We start from the raw sequence: 23,703 nt of genomic DNA, 5'->3' as shown, positions 1-23,703 counted from the left end.
AAGTGGCAAAGGTCTGGGAAGGAAGATGACCAGAAACGGAACTGCTCCTGTTCAGCCAGCGGATGGCAAGACAGCCAGGAAGCACTGTGAAGACCCTAGCTCACACGTAGGGTTGGATGGAAGGAGACACGGCCAAAGCAGCTACACAGATTTACACATCAGCAGCAAAGAGGTGGTAAATGAATGTAGGCGAACAGAAGAGAGAGTGTCAAGTGAGAGAAAGAGGAAGGCCCCGGGCAGCAGCCCCAGGACTCCCACAACCAAGGAGAGAGGAAGGGTAGAGGTGAGGCTAACCCAGCGAAAGACACCTTGGGAATGGTCAGAGAGGTGACAGGAAAACCAGGAGGGGACAGCAATGGGAGAAGGAGGGGAACATACATAGGAGCAGGATCAATGCATCCTCTTTTGCACTGTATTCAGCCCCTGAAACAGCAAGGGGAGAGGAGAGGCTAAGGGAGGATTTTGCTATTGTTTTATCTCTGTCTAAACTGCTAAAAATAGCTTTCACAGGGTTTGAAATCTTTAATTAAAACCAAGTCTTGATGTGCAGCAAATCCCTCCTGACGTGCAGCTGAGCTTGCTCCTTCCACGAAAAGGCCGGCCTGGCATGTTCCAGTATGGCTTGCCATGGGCAGTTCCCCACTCCTTCTGGAATGTATCAATCCCGGTGGAGGCAGCTAACAGGCTCACTGTGTGCCTTGGAGACTCAGCCGCTACTGTGCCTTAATTCTGGTTTGTAAATTCTCACCTTCCTTCACTTTCCCTGGCCTGGACAGGCCAGAATTTCACGCTTTATAGAATTACTTCTCCACACACCAGGAATGGAGTTGGAAGGATAATTTACCCCTTTCCTGCTTTGGCTTCTCTCTCTCCCCGAAATGCCGAGAACTCCCTCCTCCTCCATCTTCAAGTACAAAGATTTAGCTAATTTCTTCCATGAATAGAATGTAAGTAGCCATAGCAACATCAGCCTGCCGACCTTACCACCTTGTATATCTCCATGTCCCCATCTCCCTTTTCTTGTTCACCATCCCCTCCACCTCTTCTGGAAACCAGCGAGGCATCATCTCTGGCTTCCAGCCTATTCCCTCTCCGTGTACATCCTGCTTGCTAATCTTGCCCTTCACAGTAATCGTCCGTTCACTGCTCACTAGCCCACTTGTCTTCTCTGATATTCTGAAGACCAATATCCACACTCTCATCTCAGAAATTTTCCCTACATCTTCTCTTTTTCAGATACAGACCCACATCAACCTCCCCTTACCCAGCAACATCTCGGAGGTCACCTACCTAAGCAACCCCTCTCACACCAGCACCTGAGACCATCTCCAGATGGGCTTCTTCCCCTGTCACAGTGCTGTGAAGCCTGGCTCACTCCTCTCCTTGTCCTTCTGAGCCCCAGTGCTCCCTGTGACGTTAAAAACCATTTCCTCCTTCCCAAATGTCGGGTAGTTCTCTGGATTCTTGGTGCTCTGTCATCCTGGTTCCAACCCCTTATCCCCTGGGGTCTCAGAATGCCAACGTCCTAATCCTTGCCAAAAACAGCCGGTCGGCCCTTGCAGACCAAGTGCTACCTTTTTACACGCCTGCCGCAATTGTGCCAAAAACACCACGTCAGTTCTCCCAACTGAAGGGAGAAATTAAAGCAAATGATACTTTCAGTGGTCAACTAACCTTTCCTTAGCAACTCCCCACAGACATCAAACCAGCCCACACCCATGGACATGGCTGCCTGACCTTTCTACTGCTATCCTCGGTACATGGACGCACACCACCAAATTATTGTGCTTTGTGTGGCCGCGTGCACTCGACTTTATACAATCTGTTTTACAAAACCAGTTTATGTAAAATCGGAATAATCCTGTAGTGTAGACGTACCCACAGATTTCTCTTTTTCTTCTGCAATCTCCTGGGATTAGAAAGAGGAAGCAAATCTGCTCTGTCACATTGGATGTGGCAAGTGAGAATCCTGCCAGACCTTTGATGGTAAGGCACGGTGACCAGGCTTTGGAGTGCTCCAAAAAGGCTGAACCAGGACAACTTGGAATCCCTTCGACACAGAGCCCAGTGCAGGAGGGAGAGACCAGAATCAATTCTTCTGATACACAGAGTGACAATCAGAGACATGGAGAGAACATCAGTGCAAACTGAATTAGAACACTGAGGATTATGCTATCACGGGCTTTATTATACACAGATTTCAGAGTGGTACCGTGATAGTCTGTATTAGCAAAAACAACAAGGAACCACACCATTAGGGGCTCGTTCACCTGCACATCTACCAATGTGATATATGCCATCGTGTGCCAGCAATGCCCCTCTGCCATGTACATTGGCCAAACCGGACAGTCTCTACGTAAAAGAATAAATGGACACAAATCAGACATCAAGAATTATAACATTCAGAAACCAGTCAGAGAACAATTCAACCTCCCTGGTCACTCAATAACAGACTTAAAAGTGGCACCTCTTCAACAAAAAAAACTTCAAAAACAGACTCCAATGAGAAACTGCAGAACTGGAATTAATTTGCAGACTGGACACCATGAAATTAGGCCTGAATAAAGACTGGGAGTGGATGGGTCACTACAAAAACTAAAAACTAATTTCCCCATGCTAATTTCCCCCTCCTGTTTACTCACGCCTTCTTGTCAACTGTTTGAAATAGGCCACCCTGATTACCACTACAAAAGTGATTCTTCCTCCTATTGATAATAGCCCACTTTAATTGAATGGTCTCGTTAGAACTGACCCTCCTACTTGGTAAGGCAACTCCCATCTTTTTGTGTGTGTGTATAAATATCTTCCTACTGTGTTTTCCACTCCATGCATCTGATGAAGTGGGTTTTAGCCCATGAAAGCTTATGCCCAAATACATTTGTTAGTCTCTAAGGTGTCACAAGGACACCTCATTGATTATACACAGAGACATATAGCCCCTTCCACATTCAAACTCCAGGCCTCTGACCTGAAGGTAGCAGCATCACTTCCCTAACTAATGATAGGAGGCATTTCACTTTACTTAGAAAGGGGACTAATGGATCTAGACAAGCCCTCCCAGAGGTCCCAAGTCATAGATCAGTTCCAGGTAAATGTATCTCTGGTGTAAAGAGAAGCAGGACCTGGGTTAGCTCTGCCCCAAAAGTTCAAATTATAGACGCAAAATAACTGCACATCTATATGCTCCAGAGGAAGGAGCTGGAGGGTTTGTTGTTCTGCCTTCTGATTTGCAAGTCACACCTTCCTGGCTCTCTCAGTTCCCCAGGGAGGAATGTCTTCATCCCAGGCACAATCAGAGCATATGCTTCTTGGCATCCTAAGGAACTCATTCATAGCGCAGCAGGCAGATCAGGTGGTGGGAAAAGAATTCTCCATGAAAAGCTTCAGCAGAGGCTGGAGAGAAACAGATGAGCAACTTCGTATGTACTAGGGTGAATCCTGCTAAAGGTAAGCCAGCTTGGTTTGCTGTTGCACAGAGACAGGGGCTCACTCCTGGGAAATTAATTAATTTAAATAGTGAGAAACTTCCCCACCTATAGTAGGACACCGCTTCTGTGGAGGTGACCTGCCAACAGAACAGGGTTTCCATGAATCTGTGCTTTCTGTACACCCTGTGGTGCTGACACTCCAGTGCAGTTGCCTGTCCATTTCCCAGTTAGTGTCTGACAGTCTGGGGCCTTTCAGGCTGGCAGTTTATGAAAAGTTTGTACATTTGTGTAGACGCTCGTCCTGTGGCAGTGAGCGCCAGAGGATTGCTTGTGGCACGTTCCTCACCGTGGATGGAACTGTCACTGAGCCTTTCTCTCCCCACTCTGAGATTCCAGGCATCACACTTTGAACGGGCACAGCGCTTCGTCATCAGATATTTGAAAAACCATTTCATTGTCTCTGTTACTAGTAACCCCTTTACAAAGTAAAGGCACTGAAAAGTCCAGTTGGCTTTTCCCTCTGTATGTGGTTCATGCAAATGGAGGGAGATGCAGAAACTACCAAATGAAAATAGGCGAGTCGGTGTAACTTCTTGTTTCTCATGCACTAGCACAAAGCTACAGATGTGGCCCTCGGCCAGTGCGCATGTGTGTCATTCTGTGGCTGAGCCACAGGGCATGAGCCTGGAAAGACTGTTCAGCCTCCAGTCTCTCAGCCAAGATGGCAGCCATTAAACCACACTGGAAGGGAAGAGTCATTGGTTTATTTTTTAAAAACCAGCATTTCTTGTGACTGGAGCATTTCTGTGGGCCTAAGGCTTTGGAAAAGCCTGTTTTTACATATGCTGAATTTTGGCTCAGGTACTGACGGGCGGCTCTAGCTTTTTTTGCTGTCCCAAGTGTGGCTTGCCTGCAGGAGGTCCCCGGTCCCGCAGCTTTGGTGTACCCGCCGCCAAATTTCCACCAAATCCACGGGACCAGCAGACCAATCAGTGCCAATGTTTGGTGCTCTGGACGGCACAGTGTGCAGATCTCCCCCCCCCCCCCCGCACCACAGACTGCCATGGCTGCTGGCAGCATACTCCTGCTGGAGCTCAGGTGGCATGGAAGTCTGGCCTTTCCTCTGCATCCTGACTGCCCAAAGCTTGTTCGTGCCTTGGCTCCTCGCTTTGACTGCTGTAACCGCCTGCTTTCCGGCCTCCCTGCGCTCCCCGCCGGTCCTTGTTTTCCTCACCTTCACTCCGACCACATCAGTGCCCCCTGAATCCCTCCACGCAGGTCACCTTCCAGACCCTGCACAGCTGTTGGTTTCCCCGCTCGTTTCCTTTGCTCTGTCCAAGCCCCTCTGCCTCTGCAGCCTTCGCCCATGCTGGCTCTGTGCTGGCTTTCCTTTAGCTTGGGACAGACTCTTCTCGCGTCGGGCGACCTCCGCCCCCACACTTCCCATGAAGCCCTGCAGTGATCCCCGTGAGACTCCTGCAGCACTTCAGGCTCAGGCCGGCAATGGACACACGTTCTTGGCCTGATAGCCAGGGGTGCTGAGCACCTACAGCTCCCGTGGATTTTAGTGGGATTTGTGGGTCTATACTGCCTGCTTTGCGCCTGCCCAAGCTGGTGAGCTTTGTAGGGCCAGAGCCACTTCTTCCATTTGTAGCACCCCAAGCACGGTGGCAGGGCTCGGTAAACAATAAGAATGTGATTGAGTGTTTTTAATGGAAAAGCTCTGACAGCCCCATTGAATGTGATCTAAGTGCACTGCTCTCGTTCCCTCTCCCGTCTGCGTGGGACCACGCGGCTCACCCTTGGGCATAAATTACTTACAACTCCACGCAGACAATGTCAAAGTCAATACGCCAGCATCTTCTTGCTGCCCAGCAAACAATAATGACATTCCTGCCCCTCCTGCTGCTGCCAGAAGCCCAGTGTCTGTGTGATGGGGGAATCAGTTCATCTATAAACCCTCTCTTGGGCTTGTCAGACTTTCCGAAAAACACGGGCAAGGTACAAACGTAGGGATCCCTGTAAGTGCAAAGTCACTAGGGACTAGTATCTAAATGCCTCTCCCATAATACTCGGCTTCCTGGAGTAGCTCCCAACAGGAGACAAACAGGGATTTCCTAGTCTGAATTCCTTTTGCCGGGCTGTGGCTTTGTTTTAAGCAGCCACTTACATTACTGTTCTCCTGGGTCCCATGTGGGAAATTGCGCTCCTAGCAGTATTTTCAAATGTAAAAAGCGATCGCGTGGAATGACTGGGACAGATGCTCAGTGCATGGAGAGCAGGACACGGTGAGCAGGCGAGACAACGTGTAGCAATGCACAGAGAGGCAATGATTGTGGGATTAGTGATGGGGCATACCAGGGGATATCGGCTGGGATGTAAAAGCTTCTGTGACTTTACCATTGAGAGCACCTGTCCTGCAGAAGGGTCACAAAGCACCAAGGTGGTAGTAATAGCCATGCAATACCTCAGGGGGCCATGCGATAAATTGCATTTACCTTTAACCAGTTCCTCTGCACTCTGCCGCCAATCCATCTCCTCTGAGATGGCCTCTAGCATTTCAAACCTCTGAACCACCATTGTTTTTTAACCACCAGCTATAAAAATGTTTTCTTTTTACTGTGAAATGTGGAATTTTCTCCCAGAATTGTACTGGTCTGGGACCACGGGCATGCAATATTCAGACCTGGCCCAGTGTCAGATTTAAGATACTCCACCTCACAATTTAGCAGGGTCAGATATGAGCACTCCGTAGTGCCAGAAAGGGGAGCTTTGCAGTGGGGACATGGCACTTGCTAGTTCAAGACATTGCAGCTTAAGTGTGACACTGCTTTATGTGTGGGTGGAGTTCGGCAGGAGCATTTGGAAGCGGTTGTGTTTGCCTGAGCTAAAGGAGAATTACCCATCATCCAAATCTATCCTTTTGTAACCTGTAGTTATGGCGGCAGGAGAGATGAGAATGCATCCGTGAATTCATCAAATTAACCATCTCCTGCTCCATTCTGTCATCAGAATCTTTCCGAGTAAGACCGGAACTCCCAGCTTGTTGATTCCCAGTTCCCCCACCTACAGTGTAAGGACAGTTAAATGTTCAGAAATTCAAACAGCTCAGACATGAACAAATCAAAATTGGCAATGCTGGATCACACTCGTGGTCCTCTCTGCCAGTGGCTGGGACCAGAGGTTTCAGAAACCCAGTAGTAGGTAGTAATGGGATAATCTGTCACCAGGGCAAGGTTTATAGCTTAATAGGTTTTAACACCAGAAAGGTCTAGTAGGATCATCTAGCCTGACTTCCTGCATAACACAGGCTAGAGAAACTCATCCAGTAATTCCTGCATCAAGCTCATAAGTTTGAAATTTCTCCTACTCTCCACTACTTAGAGGCTTTCTGATGACCTGAAGTAGAAGGGTTTATATCCCTTCCAAAACTCTTTTTTTTTAATATTTATTTATTCCAACTCTGGCAGGTTTTTTTATCCATACAAACATGCAACATTTTTGGAATTCTGCTAAACTCTTAGTCTTGGTGCTACCTTGTGGCAATGAATTCCATATGATTGTGCACTGTGTGGAAAGTATTTCCTTGTCTTAGTTTGCCACTTTTCAAAAGTCATTCAGTGTCCTCTTGTTCTTCTGTTATAGAGCCACAGAAATGTAGGGCTGGAAGTGACCTCAGGAAGTCATCTAGTCCAACCCCTTGCACTGAAGCAGGATTAAGTATACCTAGACCATCCCTGACACGTTCTTGCCTACCCCTTTCTTAAAGATTCCAGCGATGGGAATTCCACAACCTACCTAGGTAACTTGTTCCAGTACATAACTACTCTTAAAGTTTGAAAGTTTTTCCTAATTCAACCCTAAATCAACCCTAAATCTCCCTTGCTGCAAATTGAGCAGATTACTTCTTGCCCTACCCTCAGTGGACATGGAGAACAACTGATCACTGTCCTCTTTGTAACAACCCTTAACGTATTTGAAGACTCTTATCATGTCCTCGGTCTTCTCTTCTCTAGAATATACATGTCAAATTCTTTCAACTTTTCCTCACAGATCAGGACTTCTAAACATTTTATCATTTTTGTTGCTCTTTTCTGGACTCACTCAAGTTTGTCCACATCTTTCTTAACATGTGTTGCCCAAAACTGGACAGAGTACTCCAGCTGAGGCCTTGCTGGTGCTGCATAGAGTGGAACAATTACCTCCCAGGTCTTACATAAGAGACTTCTGTTAACACATCCCATAAGTTCATTTGCCTTTTCTGCAACAGAATTACATTGTTGACTCATTTTCACTTTGATCTGCTGTAATCCCCCCAGATACTTTTCTGCAGTACGGCTGCGTAACAGCCAGCCTGGAGGGATGGACAGCCTAGTGCTTAGAGTGCATGGCTCCCAACTCCCTACTTGGCTGTGAGGCCTCAGTCTCTAAGGCTGGTGGGGAGGTAGAGAGAGTCCCAGGCCCTCCCTCTCCCCTGGGTCCCAACCAAGGTTCCTGTGTTTGTTAGCCCTCCCGGCAAGGAGTCTAAATTCGCTGCCCTGGGCTACTTCCTACCAGTCTGTTCGGTTTGGGGCGTACAAACCCCCTTAGTTGGATGGCCTGTTCCTGTAGGCTCCTTCCCTTGGGTGTGGAGTGGCACCTCATCATGGTCCTAGACTCTGTCAATGGTGAGTCCAAGCTCCACAATATCACTGGGCTTCACCCACTCAGTTGCCTTTGGAGCTGGAGGTTCCTAGGTCTCCTCCAGAGTTTCCCATGGCTGGAGGCACAGGGCTTCCTCCCTGGTGGCTGCCTGGGTGGGCAGGTTAGTGATCCTTCCCCCTCACTTAGAGAGGGGGCTTGCTCCTGCCCCTGTGCCAGTCAGCCCTGAACTGAGACCAGCTCTTTCCTTTTCTTCCCCTCCAGGCCTGGCATTAGCTGGAGGTATAACAGGGCTAGCTGGGCAGGGGCAGAGCAGAGTCTCTCTTTAACCCCCTGCTGTGCTGGCTGGCAGTTGCTCTGCTTCGTCACAGGCTGCCTAGCCAGTTAGTCACCATTTTATAGTGGGGTATTTGATTTTCCCTTCCTAAAAGTAGTACTTTGCACTTGTCTGTCTTTTATGAGAAAGGGAGACTATAGATCAGCTGTTCTCAACCCACAGCCCGTGGGCCTCATGCAGCCCAGTTAGCACACAGCTGCAGCCCAGCTGTGGTGGGGTCCAAGTTCCTGGGTGCCTGGTGCAGCGGGAGTCTGGGGCTGCCAGCTGGCCCTATGGGGTTTGGGATCAGGGTTGCCAGCCATCCCCGCAGGGTCTGGAGTAATTGCCCGCCCCCCCCCATAGAAGCGGGTCTGGGGTCCAGGGCTGCTGCCCAACCCCACACAGTCTGGGGTCAAGGTCACTGGCTGGCCCTGCAAGGCAGAGGTCCAGGGTTGGGGCTGCCGCCTGGCCCACAATAATAAATTAGGTTGAAAACCACCACTATAGATGGTATGAAAATGGGTTCCCAATCTTCCTTCTCTAGGCCATTCATTATTTTGAATACTTTTATTAATTATGGTGGAAGATAACATCTGTTCTTACTGAACCTGCTTGGAAGAAGTGGAGCGGAAGGAGGCGCATCCTTGGGAGCCCTGTTTATGGGGAGTGAGGAGGAGGAGGTTACCAAGCAGCAGCAGGTAGAACACAGCTGGTTAGGAGCTGTGTTGGAAGAGGCAGAGGGGGGGAATCTGGTACGGTAGCTTTGTTCTTCTGTGCTGGAGGTGTCAGGAAGGGAGGGGGCCTAGGTGGGGCACAAATGTGCACAGGAACTTTCCATACTGTGTTGGAGGGTGAGTGATCTTGTGAGATATTCCCCTTTACTGCCTTGCAAGTCTAGTCAACCCAGCTTCTTTCTGGTGGCAGAGGGCTGAATGTGGCTTTCTTGGGAACACATCTGTGCTGCTTCTGGCTGGAACATAGGAATCATAGAATATCAGGGTTGGACGGGACCTCAGGAGGTATCTAGTCCAACCCCCTGCTCAGAACAGGACCAATCCCCCACTAAATCATCCCAGCCAGGGTTTTGTCAAGCCAGGCCTCAAAAACCTCTAAGGAAGGAACTGCCTCACCAAATCAGACCATCTATCCAGATGCTTCCAAGGAGAAAACCTTGTGGTGGACAGTTATGGCCGGTGATGGCAATTCAAGTGATGCATCATTTCAAGGGTGGGGAGGAGCATGCTGTCTCCACATCAGCCCTGACTGTGGAGAGAAATAGTGAGTTGAGCAGCCAGCCTTTGATCCCTGTGTTTCAGGGCATGATTCTGTCTCTAGATCATTCAGCTCAGCCATGGGAAGGATTTCAATGTTATCAACCAGTTAATGGGCATAATGGTTTTGCCCAGGTGAAGCCGTGTTCATTGTTCACTAAGTGTTTGGAACAATTGTACATGTGTATTCCCAGAGCTGCAGAGGGCCTGCAGTGGCCAGGATACGCTCGGTGCCTCCTGCCACTCTCAGTTCAATTGATTCTTGCATTTCTCTCTAGACCGGTTTGTGGGGAGGATGAGCCCGGGGCAGTAGCAGGTTCTGCCTGGGTGCTATCCTTCAGGAGGATCTCTTGCTGGATGGCTTCCCAGCAGGGCTGAACATAGAATCAGCACCAGGGCTAGGGCAGCAGGTCCCATGATACCTCAGTAGCTGTGTCGTGTGATTTGTTCCATTTTCACATTTTGTGTCTCACCTGCACTCATTCCAGACTCTGAGCCAAAGCAAAGGGCTGGAAGCTGGTGATTCCCTGACACCCAAAGCACAGAAAAGGGATAAAAAGCTCCTGCCTAATGTGTCTCGAGGGGATGCAAAGCGCCTGATGGAACGTTTGAATCTCTCAGTACAGCTCTCACTCTAACCACACAAGCAGTTGGGGCTTTATCACATGCTCTTCTCCACCTCTCCAGTGCTTATCTCCCGGCTCGCTCACCTTGCTGCTCACCTTCTGCCATTGGGTGATTGCTGTATCCCCCTCCCACCCTCAGGGGCTGGACCTGTCCTTTCCCAGCCTCCATTCTCATTCTGAATGTCATTGCCCACCCGGCCTGACTTTGTGTCAGGAAATGTGCTTCCCTACCTGCCTATGCTCCAAGTCATTGATACACAAAGACATTCCTGCACCTGTGGCTACCTCTCATCACCACCCTCCCTCTCACCTGGCCTCAGGAGCACTCAGGCCTGCTCCGCCTCCTTCCTCCAGCACAGGTGTAGATCTCCTCTGTCAAACACAGCTCCAGAAGCAGAGGAGACCCAGGGAGGGGAGCTGCAGCAACTGGAGAAGCTCATTGTCTAGGGCAGAGAGGATCCCTAATGCCTGGAAAGTCACCAAGTATCAGCCTCGAGGTCACAGATCAGCTGCGCTAACAGGGAACAGCCCAGACTGTGGGGAGGGGGAAATCCACCTGGTGCTGAGGGGAGGAGAAGGACTTTCCCCCAGACTGCCCAGGAGTCTGTGTGGTGCTTTGGGAGGAGAGCTGTCGAGTGCCGGGGCGGGTGGTGCTTTGGGGGATGTATACGTGGTGCCCAGGAGGAGTTATGGACAGCTCAGGTGGTCTGAAGAAATGGAAGCTCCTCTCCATTGTCTCCAAATCACTGAAAGCCATGGCCCATCCCGGGGCATTCGACGGTGTTCATCTTTGAGTGCTGGGTCAGCAGCTGGTTGGCTGTTCCAAGGAAGCTGAAAACCCAGGGAGGCAGTGTCAGGACTGGGACGTGGACAGGCTGGCCCAGTGATCGGAGCAGGAGTGCTCAGGCCAGATGGTCAGAACCAGAGTCCAAGCCAGAGGTCAGAGCCAGAATCAGAAGCCAAGGCTCAAACAAGAGTCAAGCACAGTGCAGCAGCCACTCAGAAAGTCTCTCCATTGCTCAGACAACTTCCCGGGCCTCCTCCTGAGTAATGTGGTATGGCCAGTCAGGGTCCTTGTGGCTGGGGCCTTTGGGAGGGTGAGAGTTCTGCTAGCCCCTCACGTCCAGTAGTTCTGGGTGAGCTGTCCAGTGGTGCCTGGGTCTGAGGGCTGCACGGGAACCTGTGGCTCCGGATTAGAGGCTCACATGCCCTTAACAGGCAGGATTGGAAGTTGTGAAATGAATGTTGACCCCAGAGTTTCTGCAATTGTCGCTCCCCTGAGCACGTTGGCCAGGCTGTGTGCTCCTATGTGCTGTGCACATATTACTGAGTCCATTCCCACCGCCCCCTCCAGGAGGGGAAGAGAAGGGACTCACCCAAGGTCACAGGTGCATCTGCTGCAGAATGGGGACTGGAACTTGGCCGTTCCCAGCTCCTGCCCCTGAGCTGAGTCCACTAGTGCCTCTCCACGTCGACTGGAAGTACCTTTTTTCCCTCTCCCCAGCTGCCAGGCTCCCAATAGCCAGGGATTCGGGTACGATCTGTTCTGGAGCTGGAATAGAGGCTAGGGGTGTGATCTCTTTCCTTCCTTTCCTGTGCCGCAGCACCAGGGCTCCCCAGGGACAGGAACGCTACTGGATTGATTGCGGCGCCTGGAAAGCCTGTCAGAATCTTGCCAGGTCTGACTGGAGGGGGCCTTGCCCAAATGGAGACGCAGCCTGGGTGGGGTATCTGAGAGGGAGAGTGCCAGAGAACACTGCCTTGTTTTCATGGCTTGCTCTTCTGCTAAGAACCATGTGATTGTGTGTCTGGTGGGCAAGTCATGGAGAGAGTGGCTGGGGGCTTGGTGCACTGGGACCCATAGCTCAGCGTTGTGATACTCTGGGTTTTGTCTCCGTCTCTAACAGGCTAACCCTGCTCCCATTATCGTGAACACAGACTCCTTGGAACCAGGGATCTCTGTAAGTCTCCTGCTTGGATTTTCATTTTTTTCTATAGAAATAACATGTTAACCATTGCTGCCCGGACCCTGGGGATATGGCTCCCTGGGATCCTCTGCCTGCCCAGACCCTGGGGATATGGCTCCCTGGGATCCCCTGCCTTGGCCTGGGCCCGGAGGATACAGCTCCCTGGGATCCCCTGCCTGCCCGGGCCCTGGAGATACGGCTCCCTGGGATCCCCTGCCTGCCCGGGCCCTGGAGATACGGCTCCCTGGGATCCCCTGCCTGCCTGCCTGGGCCCGGAGGATACAGCTCCCTGGGATCCCCTGCCTGCCCGGGCCCTGGAGATACGGCTCCCTGGGATCCCCTGCCTGCCTGCCTGGGCCCAGGGCATACGGCTCCCTGGGATCCCCTGCCTGCCTGCCTGGGCCCGGAGGATACGGCTCCCTGGGATCCCCTGCCTGCCTGCCTGCGTGGGCCCGGAGGATACGGCTCCCTGGGATCCCCTGCCTGCCTGCCTGCGTGGGCCCGGAGGATACGGCTCCCTGGGATCCCCTGCCTGCCTGCCTGCCTGGGCCCAGGGGATACGGCTCCCTGGGATCCCCTGCCTGCCTGCCTGGGCCCGGGGCATACGGCTCCCTGGGATCCCCTGCCTGCCTGCCTGGGCCCACCTGCGTGCCTGGGTCCAGGGGGTACGGCTCCATCCTAGCATGGCTATTATCAGGGGGCTGAGGGTGGCCTCTCTAGAGCTGCTCCTCTGCTCACACCTCACACCAGCTGTTCCCAGCTCCTTTGCTGAGGGAAGGCCATTTTAGTGCTGCTTCTATCCACCCACCCCATGTGGCATTTCTCAGCATCACTAGGGGAGTTATTACCTGAAAGCAAAGCTCTGATCAGAGCGATTAGCGAATTCACCAGCCCCCAGGAGGAAAGCAAGGAAGCTGTCTCTGGGTGTTAACAGCAGGAAGGCAGGGGTGGAGGAGGGAGCCTGGTGGGGGGCAGGGGTAGAAGAGTGTGGAATGGACTCTGGGGGTGGATTCAGGGAAGGGAAGAGATACTTGGTGGTGGGGGAACGAGAGAGGCTAATCTTACTGGACAGGAGTTTTAACCTGGTGACCCATGAGACCACCTCCTCACTGACCCACTTCAGCCCTGCCCCCGCCGTTCAGCGGAAGGGTTTGGCCAGAACCCTTAGCAGTGTCTCTACACAGGGCAGAGAGGAAGAACAGTGGACAGTGGCTGGGATGAATACGTGGTTCCTGCAGCACTAGCTGCATAGCCATGGGGCACTCAGACTTTACCTCGTTGAGAGACGCATTGACAGTGTGCCAGGTCTCTGCCAGCTGCACCTATTTGTCTTAGGAGGCAGCATATGGCAGCCACCCTCCTCTTTAACACGGGGGCAGCTCTGGAGATGCCTTGTGCCAGGCTTTGCTTTGTCTTCTGCATCAGGATGGAGTATTGCACGCTGGGTCAGTAGTCCCCATGTGGCACCTCTGTAGCAAAGCATTTTAGATCTGACACAAACGCCAGTTCCGCACGCAGCCCAGGACGGGCCAGCACCATGCTGGCAGGTAGGTCAGTGCTGAGTCGGAGAGAGGGAGAACAGCAACTGAATCCTCCCCACTATTTGATGCATCCACTTACCTTTGTCTTAAATCTCAACCCAGGGCTACCTCCACCACCGTCTCCTCTCCCGCCTAGGTGTGTCTCCTCTCACTCCTTGCTAGCTCATGCGTCTGACCCTCCTGAGCTGCCAAGATCTGGCCTTGTTCTCAGCCCCAGCTTGCTCCAGTACGCGTTGACGCAGAGTCCTGATGCAGGGGCGCCGCCCCATGCTTCAGTGCAGTCTGGGATGCTGATGGCTGAGGTGAAAGGTTCCCTACGACCCACACGCAGGGATGACAAGGACCTGTGAGACTGACGTCACAACCAATACTGGGCTTCTCCAGGGGGCCTTGGCCATGGCCCCCCAACTCCACACAGACCCATATATGGAGACAGTGGCTTCAGCCTTCCTGTCATTGAGTCCCTGCCTGAGCCCCAGTTCTCCAGAAGCACAAGCTGGGCCTTAGAGGCTCAAGATAACCCCTCACTTTTCTTCCTTCTCTTTGTCTTGTTTCCTTCTCCCTCCATCCTGGTAGCTTTCTGTCTCTGTCCTCCTCCCCCACTCCCAGCTTCTTGGTGGGAGCCCTGTCTTGCCTCTCTATGATTTGAGGTCTGTTCCTCTTGCCCTGTTCTGGTGCGTTTGATTAGATTATTAGAGCACACTAATCACCATGGAGACAGCTGGCAAATTATCCCAATCATCTCTAGAGGCTGATCCTGGGGATCTGATCCAGGCACCCAGAAATGTGTCCAGAAAATCAGCTGTACCCAGGGCTATGGATACCACCACAAGTGGCTGTGCCTGGGGACCTATTCTGTGGATCTTACTGGCTGTAAATCCAGGGGTGGCCTTGGGTTTAGAGACCTGGTGCATTTTGTCTTATCACCTTTGACTGGCACCATTTGGGGGCAGGGATCTCTGTGTTTTGTATAGAACCCAGCATCCACCATAGAATTTAATCTAACAAAACCCAGCGCTCCAGACCCAGTTCCCGAGTGCTTTAAATTCTGTTCTGTGTAGGTTTTTATCCCATGCTTATCGGCCTACAATCTGAGCACCTAAATTAAAGAATCCCTTAGAGGATAATCCCCCTCGTGGGCCAGTTCTGTGCCTAAATGTGAGTCTGAATTTCTGCACATTCTCCATCAATGGCTTCCAAATGTCCTCTCCAGCCTGTCCGTAATCCTTTCAGAGAGAGCCACTGGGGACAAATGCCACTCAGACAGCAATGTCCTTCCAGTGTAACCCAAGTCCCCTCTGGAAGAACTGTCTCCAAACAGAAGTATCATTCAACACGTCCTGTAGCCAGTAGGTTCAGTGTGCATAGGGGACTCTGTCTGTGCTAAGACACAGTCCATGCACCCTGTATAGGGTTGGTGCAGGGCTGGTGCAACCATTTAGGTGACCTAGGCGGTCGCCTAGGGCACTGGGATTTGGGGGGCGCCATTTTCTTCAGCAGTGACCACGGCGGCTGGATCTTTGTCCGCCCCGGTTGCCACTGGCATTTAGGTGGAGGTAGCTGGGGCAGGGGAGCGCGGGGAGGGCCACGTGCAGCAAGTAAGGGTGGGGGATGGCACACAGGGAACTCTCTGCCCCAGTTCACCCCTGCCCCGCCTCCTCCCCGAGCACACCATGGCTGCTTCAACTTTTCCCACCTCTCAGGCTTGCAGCGCCTAAGCTGATTGGTGCCGCAAGCCTGGGAGGAGGGAGAAATGAAGCAGCCACGGTGTGCTCGGGGAGGAGGTGGGGCAGGAGTGAGCTGCCGCAAGGGGGGCACCTCAGGGCAGAGGGGTGGAGCTGCCATGAGGGACTGGGGGCGCCTCAGGGCGAGGGCATGGGGGGTGGGGCACAAGGTGGAAGTTTTGCCTAGGGCACGAAACATCCTTGCACCGGCCCTGGGTTGGTGGGTTTTTTTGTGCATTAGCATAATAGATTTTCACATATAGGGGTTTTTAGCCAGCACAGAGTGTGGGTTATTAAAAGCATATCTGCCTTGCAGAGGGTGCTGAGTGTGTCAGAGGTGTCCCCAGGGACTGAGGAAACCTCCCTTTGCTCTCAGATGATACAATGTCTTTGATGGCCGTTCCAAGAAATCAGCATGAAAAGCGACTCCAAAGCATTGCAAACTTCTTCTGATGGTTGCCAGACCCAGACTATGGTCCATGGAGCACTTGCCTGGTACCCTGTAGAGAGCTGGTGGGTCACATGCTGCTAGCTGTGGCTCCTTGTTTACACTGGAAGACAGCTCTAAATACAGTCCCTGAAATACTTTCCCAGTGGTACTGTTCCATGTAAGCAATTGCCCTGTAGTAGCCACAAGGACGGTCCTAGAGTGTGACTGACTGGCGCAACAGTGGCTACAAGACAATTGCTTTGTTGGGATGTGGTCCACACTCAACAAACATTGGGGAACTCCTGACTCTGAGGATGGAAACTGTATGCTGCATGGCCACTGCTGACTTTGCCACGGCCTCTTTGGACTTGTGTTGTGAGCCTGGATAGCCAAACACGTTTCCGCCGATGGGTAATACCCTCACTTTTTGCCTACTGAGAGTCTACTGGCTGCAGCACTCACGGTGTCCAGCCCTAGCTACCACACTCCTGCGACCATTCCATGCCCACCTTCATGACACCATCACAAACTTGTAGCAGGGAGCCAAGGGTCGGTCTACACAGCAAAGAAAAACCCAGGGCTGGCCCATGCCAGCTGGCTCGGCCTGCAGGGCTGTTTCATTGCTGTGTAGACATTCAGGCTCAGGCTGGAGCCCGGGCTCTAGGACCCTGCAAGGTAGGAGGCTCCTAGAGCCCAGGCTTGAGCCCAAGCCCCGAAGTCTACACAGCAATGAAACAGCCCAAGCCCTGCGAGCCCATGTCAGCTGGTGCAGGCCAGCCACCAGGGCCGGCGCTACCATTTAGGCAGCGTAGGCAATCGCCTAGGGCACCAGAATAATTGGTGGGCACCGTTTTGCCAGAGGGGGTGGCAGGCGGCTCCGGTGGAGCTGCCGCAGTGGTGCCTGCGGACGGTCGGCTGCTCGCACGGTTCCGGTGGACCGCCTGCAGGCACGACTGCGGCAACTCCACCGGAGCCACGGAGCACCGGACCCTCCGCAGGCACCACTGCCACAGCTCCACCGGAGCCGCGGAGCACCGGCCCCTCCGCAGGCACCACTGCGGCAGCTCCACCGGAGCTGCGGGACCAGCGCGCGGGGCGGCGAACTTGCCGTCTGCCTAGGGCACTCAAACCCCTAGCGCCGGTTCTGCCAGCCACGAGTTTCTCTTTCCTGTGTAGGCGTACCCCAGGAGTACATCCAGCAGCTCAGCCTCTGTGACTTGTCTCAGAGGAGTAGGACTGCGATTCAAACACTCTCCTGTTGTCCCAGCTAGGGAAGAGCAAACACACTGGCCCATAATGAATGCCCTGTGGCACTCTGAGCTGAGTGAGCACAGCAGGCCCTTGCTGGAGCAGTGAAAGAAGGCGAGCACGTATTATTTATCTGCGCTGTGTACATTGTCAACCATGGTGTGCAAAACATGCAGCATAAAAGTGGACATGCCTGAAAATGAATCACTAGGTTTTGGTAACACAGCAGGAAGTATAGTGTCAAAGAACAGGCAAGCGACAATACTACCTGTTGTCCATGGGACCCCCTGCCATCTTCAGGCTAACGCCGTACGGGTCCCCTTGCTAACCCCCAATATGCCCCCTCCTCTGCTCTGGGGCTTACTGTAAAGAATCTTGTCCCAGGGATCCCCCCTGCTGGTCTCAGTTCAGAGAAGGATCACTTGGGGTACGTAAAGGCCCTTTTCTGGCTTCTTCAATCTTTGTACCCCTCTGTTTCAGACAGCAAATTCTGGATGGCCCAGGCCACAAACCTATCTCTTCCACAATAGACTGATGGGGCATAAAGCATCCAGGCAGGCTTGTGTGCTGGTCCTTAGCTCTCCCCTCCCTCTTCAAACCAAACCAAAGCAAAACCCTACACCTGGACAATTGTATCCTGTCTCGGCAGCATTATAAGGAAGGGCAGATCTTGAGGGCATGGCATGGCTGCCCCAGGGATTGGTTTAAGCACCCCCCGTGTGTTCCAGGGAATGAGGCGGAGGCAGCAGCTCACATTCTGTTTAGAAACAGGGTTAGAGACAGGCTGTTTTTGATCACTGATTAGACTCTGTACATGCCACCATTGACAGAAAGCCAGTCCCTGTGCTTTGTGTAAAAACACTGCAAAGTTGCCCTTTGTCATACTAAAATGACCTGTGTTTATAGCATGTTAATTTCCTCAGTGAGTGTTTTCATGTGCCAACATTCACCACATCTCAAGTTACAGAGACAGACAGGTGTCTGATTAATGGTAATTCTAAATATCCTGGTTTTGGCCTCAAACCAGAAAAATTCAGCCTGGCCACATGCTTCATTGGATTCAGACTTCCAGACTCAGGCCTGGTCTGCTACGAAATTAGGTCAGTATAACGACGTCACTCAGGGGTGGGAAAAATCCATCCCCAGGGCGATGCAGTTAAACCAACCTAACCCCTGGTGTAGACAGCACGAGATCGACAGGAGAATTCTCCCATCAACCCAGCTACCATCTCTTGAGGAGGTGCATTACCTACGCCAACAGGCGAACCTCTGCTGTCTGCATAGGGGGTATCTTCACTGAAGCGCTACAGTCGCTCAGCTGCAACATGACAGCTGTGTCACTGCAGCATTTTAGCCAACCCCCTAGTAGAAAGCATCGTTACCTGACTACTCTGAAACGAGGCTGATCTTTTCAATCTAGATACTTGCCCACATCGAAAAATTACTCCACACTTTGGGCTAAGAACCTACAGTTTCACTCCCTTGCTCAGAAGAGGCCATGGCTGAGCAGAGATCAGGATCTGGGGTTGAAATGGGCTAGCTCGTTGTAGCTTAGGGAGCTGGTACTTACAGTCTGATCTGCTCCTAAATCTGAACATCCGTTTTACAAAACTCAGCCTCCAGCTCTGGTAGTTGCTAAGAAAACCTTGCAAAATGGGATCCAAGTATAACTGCCCAAGCGATGCCTGCCAGAGTGTGCAGACAGCCTGCAATGGCTCTGGAAGGAATGTGCTGTCCCATTGAGCTCACTCTGGCACTGTGACAATCATTTAAATGTCACCGTTGTTAACTATGTGACTGCTGATCAAAACATGCCAGAGAGGGATGAGCATATTCTGAAAAATTACACAATCTCACGTGAGTTTCTCAGAGAGGCAGGACTTAATTTGTGGGAGGACCTTGGGGAAGTACCACAACTTTTCCCCCCTCCACCTTGACTGCTGATCAGGATAGATCACTGGGAACAACTAACTAAGCCTTACAACATGCTTGTTTCATAAGTAAATATCACTATCTGCATTTTCATAGATTCCAAAACCAGAAGGGACACCGTCATCACCCAGCCTGACCACCTCTATAGCACAAGCCATGGAACTGCCTCAGACAAATTCCTAGAGCAGAGATTTTTGAAGAATGTCTGATCTTGATTTAAGACGTGTCAGGGATGGCGAATCCCCATCTTACATAGGGGGAAGCTGAAGCACAGGGAGGTATGCCTGCATTGCACAGCAAGTCAGTGGCAGAACAATAACCCAGGAGGCCTGTCTCCTGGGAAACTGTAAAGTTGAAAGAGACTGAGGAGTGAAAATAAACAGCATATCAGACATGAGATGGCAGTTCAGTAGGCCAGCAAACGTTTGGTCTGAAAATGCAGATGCATCACATCATGGGACAAGAAGAGGGAGTAGTCCCTCCCTGCACGCCTGTGGTGTGATTGCACCTGGAGAGTGGTGTCTGAAATATACTGATAAACTGAAGTGAGCTCAGGCCAGGTCTACGATACAGACTTATATCTGTGCTCAGTGGTGTGAAAAATCCACCCCATTGCGTGACGTAGTTACCCCCATGTAGACAGCACTATGTTGCGGGGAGAGCTTCCTCCCTCCTAAGCTACCACCTCTCAGGGCGGAGGATTAACTACGCTGACAGGAGACGCTCTCCCATCTTCCCGGAAGTGCTCCAGTGGCCCTGCAGCAGCACTGCCGCCATAGCACTGTATATGAAGACAAGCCCTCAGAGCGGAGCAGCAAAGCTGATTAGAGAGGGATTGATTTGAGGAGCGAGGTTAACGGGAGGAATCCCCATGCTCTGGGACCTATAGGCATGTTTACGCTGCAGCTCGGAGAGAGCTTCCCAGCTCGGGTAGACAGACTTGCACTACCTCTACTTGAGCTAGCAGGCTAAAAACACCTGTGTGGACGTTGTGGCACCCAAGTCCAAGCCCGCCCGACCTCTGGATCCAAGCATGGGTGGCTAGCCTGAGCCACTGCCAGTGCCAGACACGCTCTCAGCTGCAGTGTAGACATACCAGAAAGGCCCCTCTGGGGAATGCAGCGGTCCCCCTGTAGCAGGCATTTGGGAGCAGGTGAGGGTGAGAAGGGGAGTGGCAGGGGCAGTGCTTGTGTGTTGTAATTGCTGCTCAGGGGGTGGAACCAGCAGCCCCTAACCAGAGAAGAGCAGCCCCACTGCCCTCCGCCCCGGGGGTTGCATTAGCGAAGAGGGAAGCTGGATGCATGTTAAGCTGAATAGTGGGACTTCATTAAACCCTGTGCACTGCTCTGTGGGTGCAGCTGCCTTGCTTGCAGCCTGGCTCCTCACGCACATGCTCTCCTGATGGCCCCTCCATAACAGCCCTCTAGGGAACATGGCCCTCTGACTCCAGTTCCGCTGATCATGGTACAGGGTAAACAATATTGCTGACCCCAGGACGAATCTGGCTCTCAGTCAGTGTCATGTAGACAACCGAATCAGTGGCATGCTAACCAAGGAGGGAAAGGAATACTGTAATGTGGTACTAGGGGATAAAGAATGGGGCTAATAATTTCTTCCCCGTTCAGAGGGCCAGTCGAAGGCAGGCTTAAGGTGTTGGAATGCCTGGTAGTGTGCGGGGCCAGATTTCACCCCCTCTGAATCGCTGGATAGCCAACAAAGCACATATTCCACAGTCTGAATATTGACAGTTTCACCTCTGATTTGATCACCCTGCATTTTACCAGGATACCATAGTATCATGCTTCGTTTGTTCTTTGTTGCCCTGCTCACACCTTCCTAGGTTTTGACAGCAGTGAGATCCACTGTAGAAGAATATCTGTGCTCCCGGCCCCTCTGCCTGGCACCAGGCCTGAGACCGCGCTCTGTAAGGGGCTGCCTTTATCATGGCACCTGTCCCTGTGGGTCAGCTGACCCAGGCTTGTGTGGCTCGGGCTTCGGGGCTGTCAAATTTCAGTGTAGACCTTTGGGCTCAGGCTGGAGCCTGAGCTCTGAGACCCTCCCTCCACCGCAGGGTCTCCAAGGCTGGGCTCCAATCCGAGCCCAGACTCCACAGTGCAATTTTATAGCCCTGCAGCTCAGCTGATCCGGGCGAGCCGCAGCCGGGCCACTGGTCTTTTTTTGCAATGTAGAGGTGCCTTTGCACCCAGCACCGTGGGTATGCGTGCATGTTCTGCCATGTGCTGCGCCCGCTCGCTGCTGACAGCTGGCCCAGCAGCCTCACTCAGGACGAGCACAGACTCAGCTGGGTGGCGAAGGCTCGGACGGGTTTATTGTCAACGAAGTCCAGTCCTAGCGCCTGGCTCAGTGGTTACAGGTACGCTAACACATGTAGGCCTGGCTCCTGTCAGCAGCCAAACGTCCTGCTGCCCTTCCGGCCAGACAGAGCTGCTCCTCCGGTGGCTTCTTTCTTATACATAGATACAAATAACTTACGTACCACACTCCTGTCGTGATTAATTACCGACCTACACCTGGTATCTGTGGATTCGAATAAAACATCTATATCCATTAGTCTGTCCTCCCGTCCTCATCTTTCTCGGAGTTGGTGTGTTGCTGTACAATCCCCAGGAATGTGTTTACATGGATACCTGGTACTTAGGGGTACCTGTGTCTTAGTGACGCTTGCCATGCCTCTGCCAAGTTCATGTGCCGGCCAGCAAACTTGTAAGCAAGTGTCTGCTTTATGACAGTGGCTGCCATTTACTCAGAGCCTGGCTTTTTGCTGGCTGGTTCAGGCCTCTGGCCCAGCGCTCCAGGCTCTCTGATCACTGATGGGCTGTGTGCCCTGTCACGGAGGCCAGGGCCTTGCAGTGTGCGTCTGTTGCATAACTAGTATGCCCTGCTTATTCTTAGACTCACAGACCTTCAGGTCAGAAGGGACCAGCGTGATCATCTAGTCTGACCTCCTGCACATCGCAGGTCACGGAGCCTCACCCACCCGCTCCTGTAACAGACCCATAATCTCTGGCTGACTTACTGATGTCCTCAAATCATTAAAGACTTTCAGTTACAGAGAATCCACCATTTACAGCAGTTTAAACCAGCAAGTGACTATGCCCCCCGCTGGAGTAGAAAGCGCAACCCCTCCCCAGGGTCTCTGCCCTTCTGACCTGAAGGAAAATTCCTTCCCACCCGTAAATATGGCAGTCAGTGAGACCCTGAGCATGGGCATGAGACCCACCAGGCAGACACCTGGGAATGAGTTCTCTGTAGTAACTCAGAGCCTGCCCCCTCTAGTGTCCCCTCTCTGGCTATCAAAGATATTGGCTAATAGCAGGTGTGGAAGGACCATAAACCATTGTAGGCAGTCTCACTCTACCATCCTCTCCATAAACTTATCAAGCTCAGTCCTTGAAACAAGTTAGGTGTTTTGCCTCCACTGCTCCCTTTGGAAGGCTGTTCCAGAACTTTTTCTAATAGTTAGAAACCTTTATCTAACTTCAGGCCTAAACTTGATGGCCAGTTTATATCCATTTGTTCCTGTGCCAACATTGGCCCTTAACTTACATAACTTCTCTCCCTCCCTGGTAGTTATCCCTCTGATGTATTTATAGAGCACAATCATATCTTCCCTCAGCCTGCGTTTGGTTAGGCTAAACAAGCCAAGTTCCTTAAGTCTTCTCTCATAAGATAGTGTGGCAAATTGCCGGTACTGCTATGCTGGGTCTCGCACTTTCTCTTCTTTGGGGAAGGTTCAGGGTGCCATTGCTTGCCTCTGAACCGGTATTTTAATTACCCCACTAGCGTCCGTGAAGATGGAGGGACCTGGGCCCGCCCTCTTCTCCAGGTCCCAACCCAGGGGCCCTGAGGTTTGTGGTGAACCACTTGAACTAGCGGTTCCTTCCCCTGGGCTACTTCCCTCTCCTGCCCTTCAGCTTGGGAAGGGGCTTCTTGCCCTCCTTCTACACAAGCCAGGTGCCCCTTACCTAGGGTTTCTTTTGGATTTCTCAGCCCACCGCAGCACTCCTCCAAACTTTCCTTTTGTCTCTCTTCAATACTGTTCTCTGCTCCAACTCCTTCAAACTGCTCTCTGCTCCAACCAAACCATCCTGCTCCAACTCCCGCACTGTCTGACTGAAGCAGGGGTTTTTATCACATGGCTGACTGCTGGTGCTCTAATTGGCTTCAGGTGCTCTAGTTAATCTATAGCAAACCTTCCTCCCCTTGCAGGGAATAAGGCTCCCTGCTAACACTCTCCTGCTGCCCTCTGGCCATGCTGTATCACAGTAGGTTTTCCATTCCTCTGATCATCCTAGCAGCCCTTCTCTGTACCTGTTCCAGTTGGAATTCTTCTTTCTTAAACATGGGAGAGCAGAATTGCCCACAATATTCCAGATGAGGTCTCACCAGTGCTTCATATAATGATAATAGCCCATCTCTATCTCTACTGGAAATAGCTCACCTGATGCACCCTAGGAGTCAATTACCGTTTTTTCATGGACACATGAGATGGGCAGCTCATACTCATGCTGTGATCCACCAATGCACCCAGGTCTTTCTCCTTCTCTGTTGCTTCCAG

The 23,703-nt window shown here is 51.9% G+C and overlaps 1 protein-coding gene across 4 annotated transcripts in view; it reads left to right on the top strand.

Annotated features, from left to right (window-relative positions):
* Window positions 1-23,703, top strand: part of DLG3 (discs large MAGUK scaffold protein 3) — a 185,201-nt gene that overhangs the window by 68,474 nt on the left and 93,024 nt on the right. For all 4 annotated transcript variants that reach the window (XM_050964919.1, XM_050964918.1, XM_050964921.1 and 1 more), the window contains one exon: window positions 12,190-12,243. In XM_050964919.1, coding sequence (XP_050820876.1) covers window positions 12,190-12,243 — 54 coding nt within the window. The remainder of the gene's footprint in view (window positions 1-12,189; window positions 12,244-23,703) is intronic.

The sequence above is a fragment of the Gopherus flavomarginatus genome, chromosome 8, assembly GCF_025201925.1.
Source record: "Gopherus flavomarginatus isolate rGopFla2 chromosome 8, rGopFla2.mat.asm, whole genome shotgun sequence".
NCBI lineage: Eukaryota > Metazoa > Chordata > Testudines > Testudinidae > Gopherus > Gopherus flavomarginatus.
This window is presented reverse-complemented; position numbering and strand designations above follow the sequence as displayed.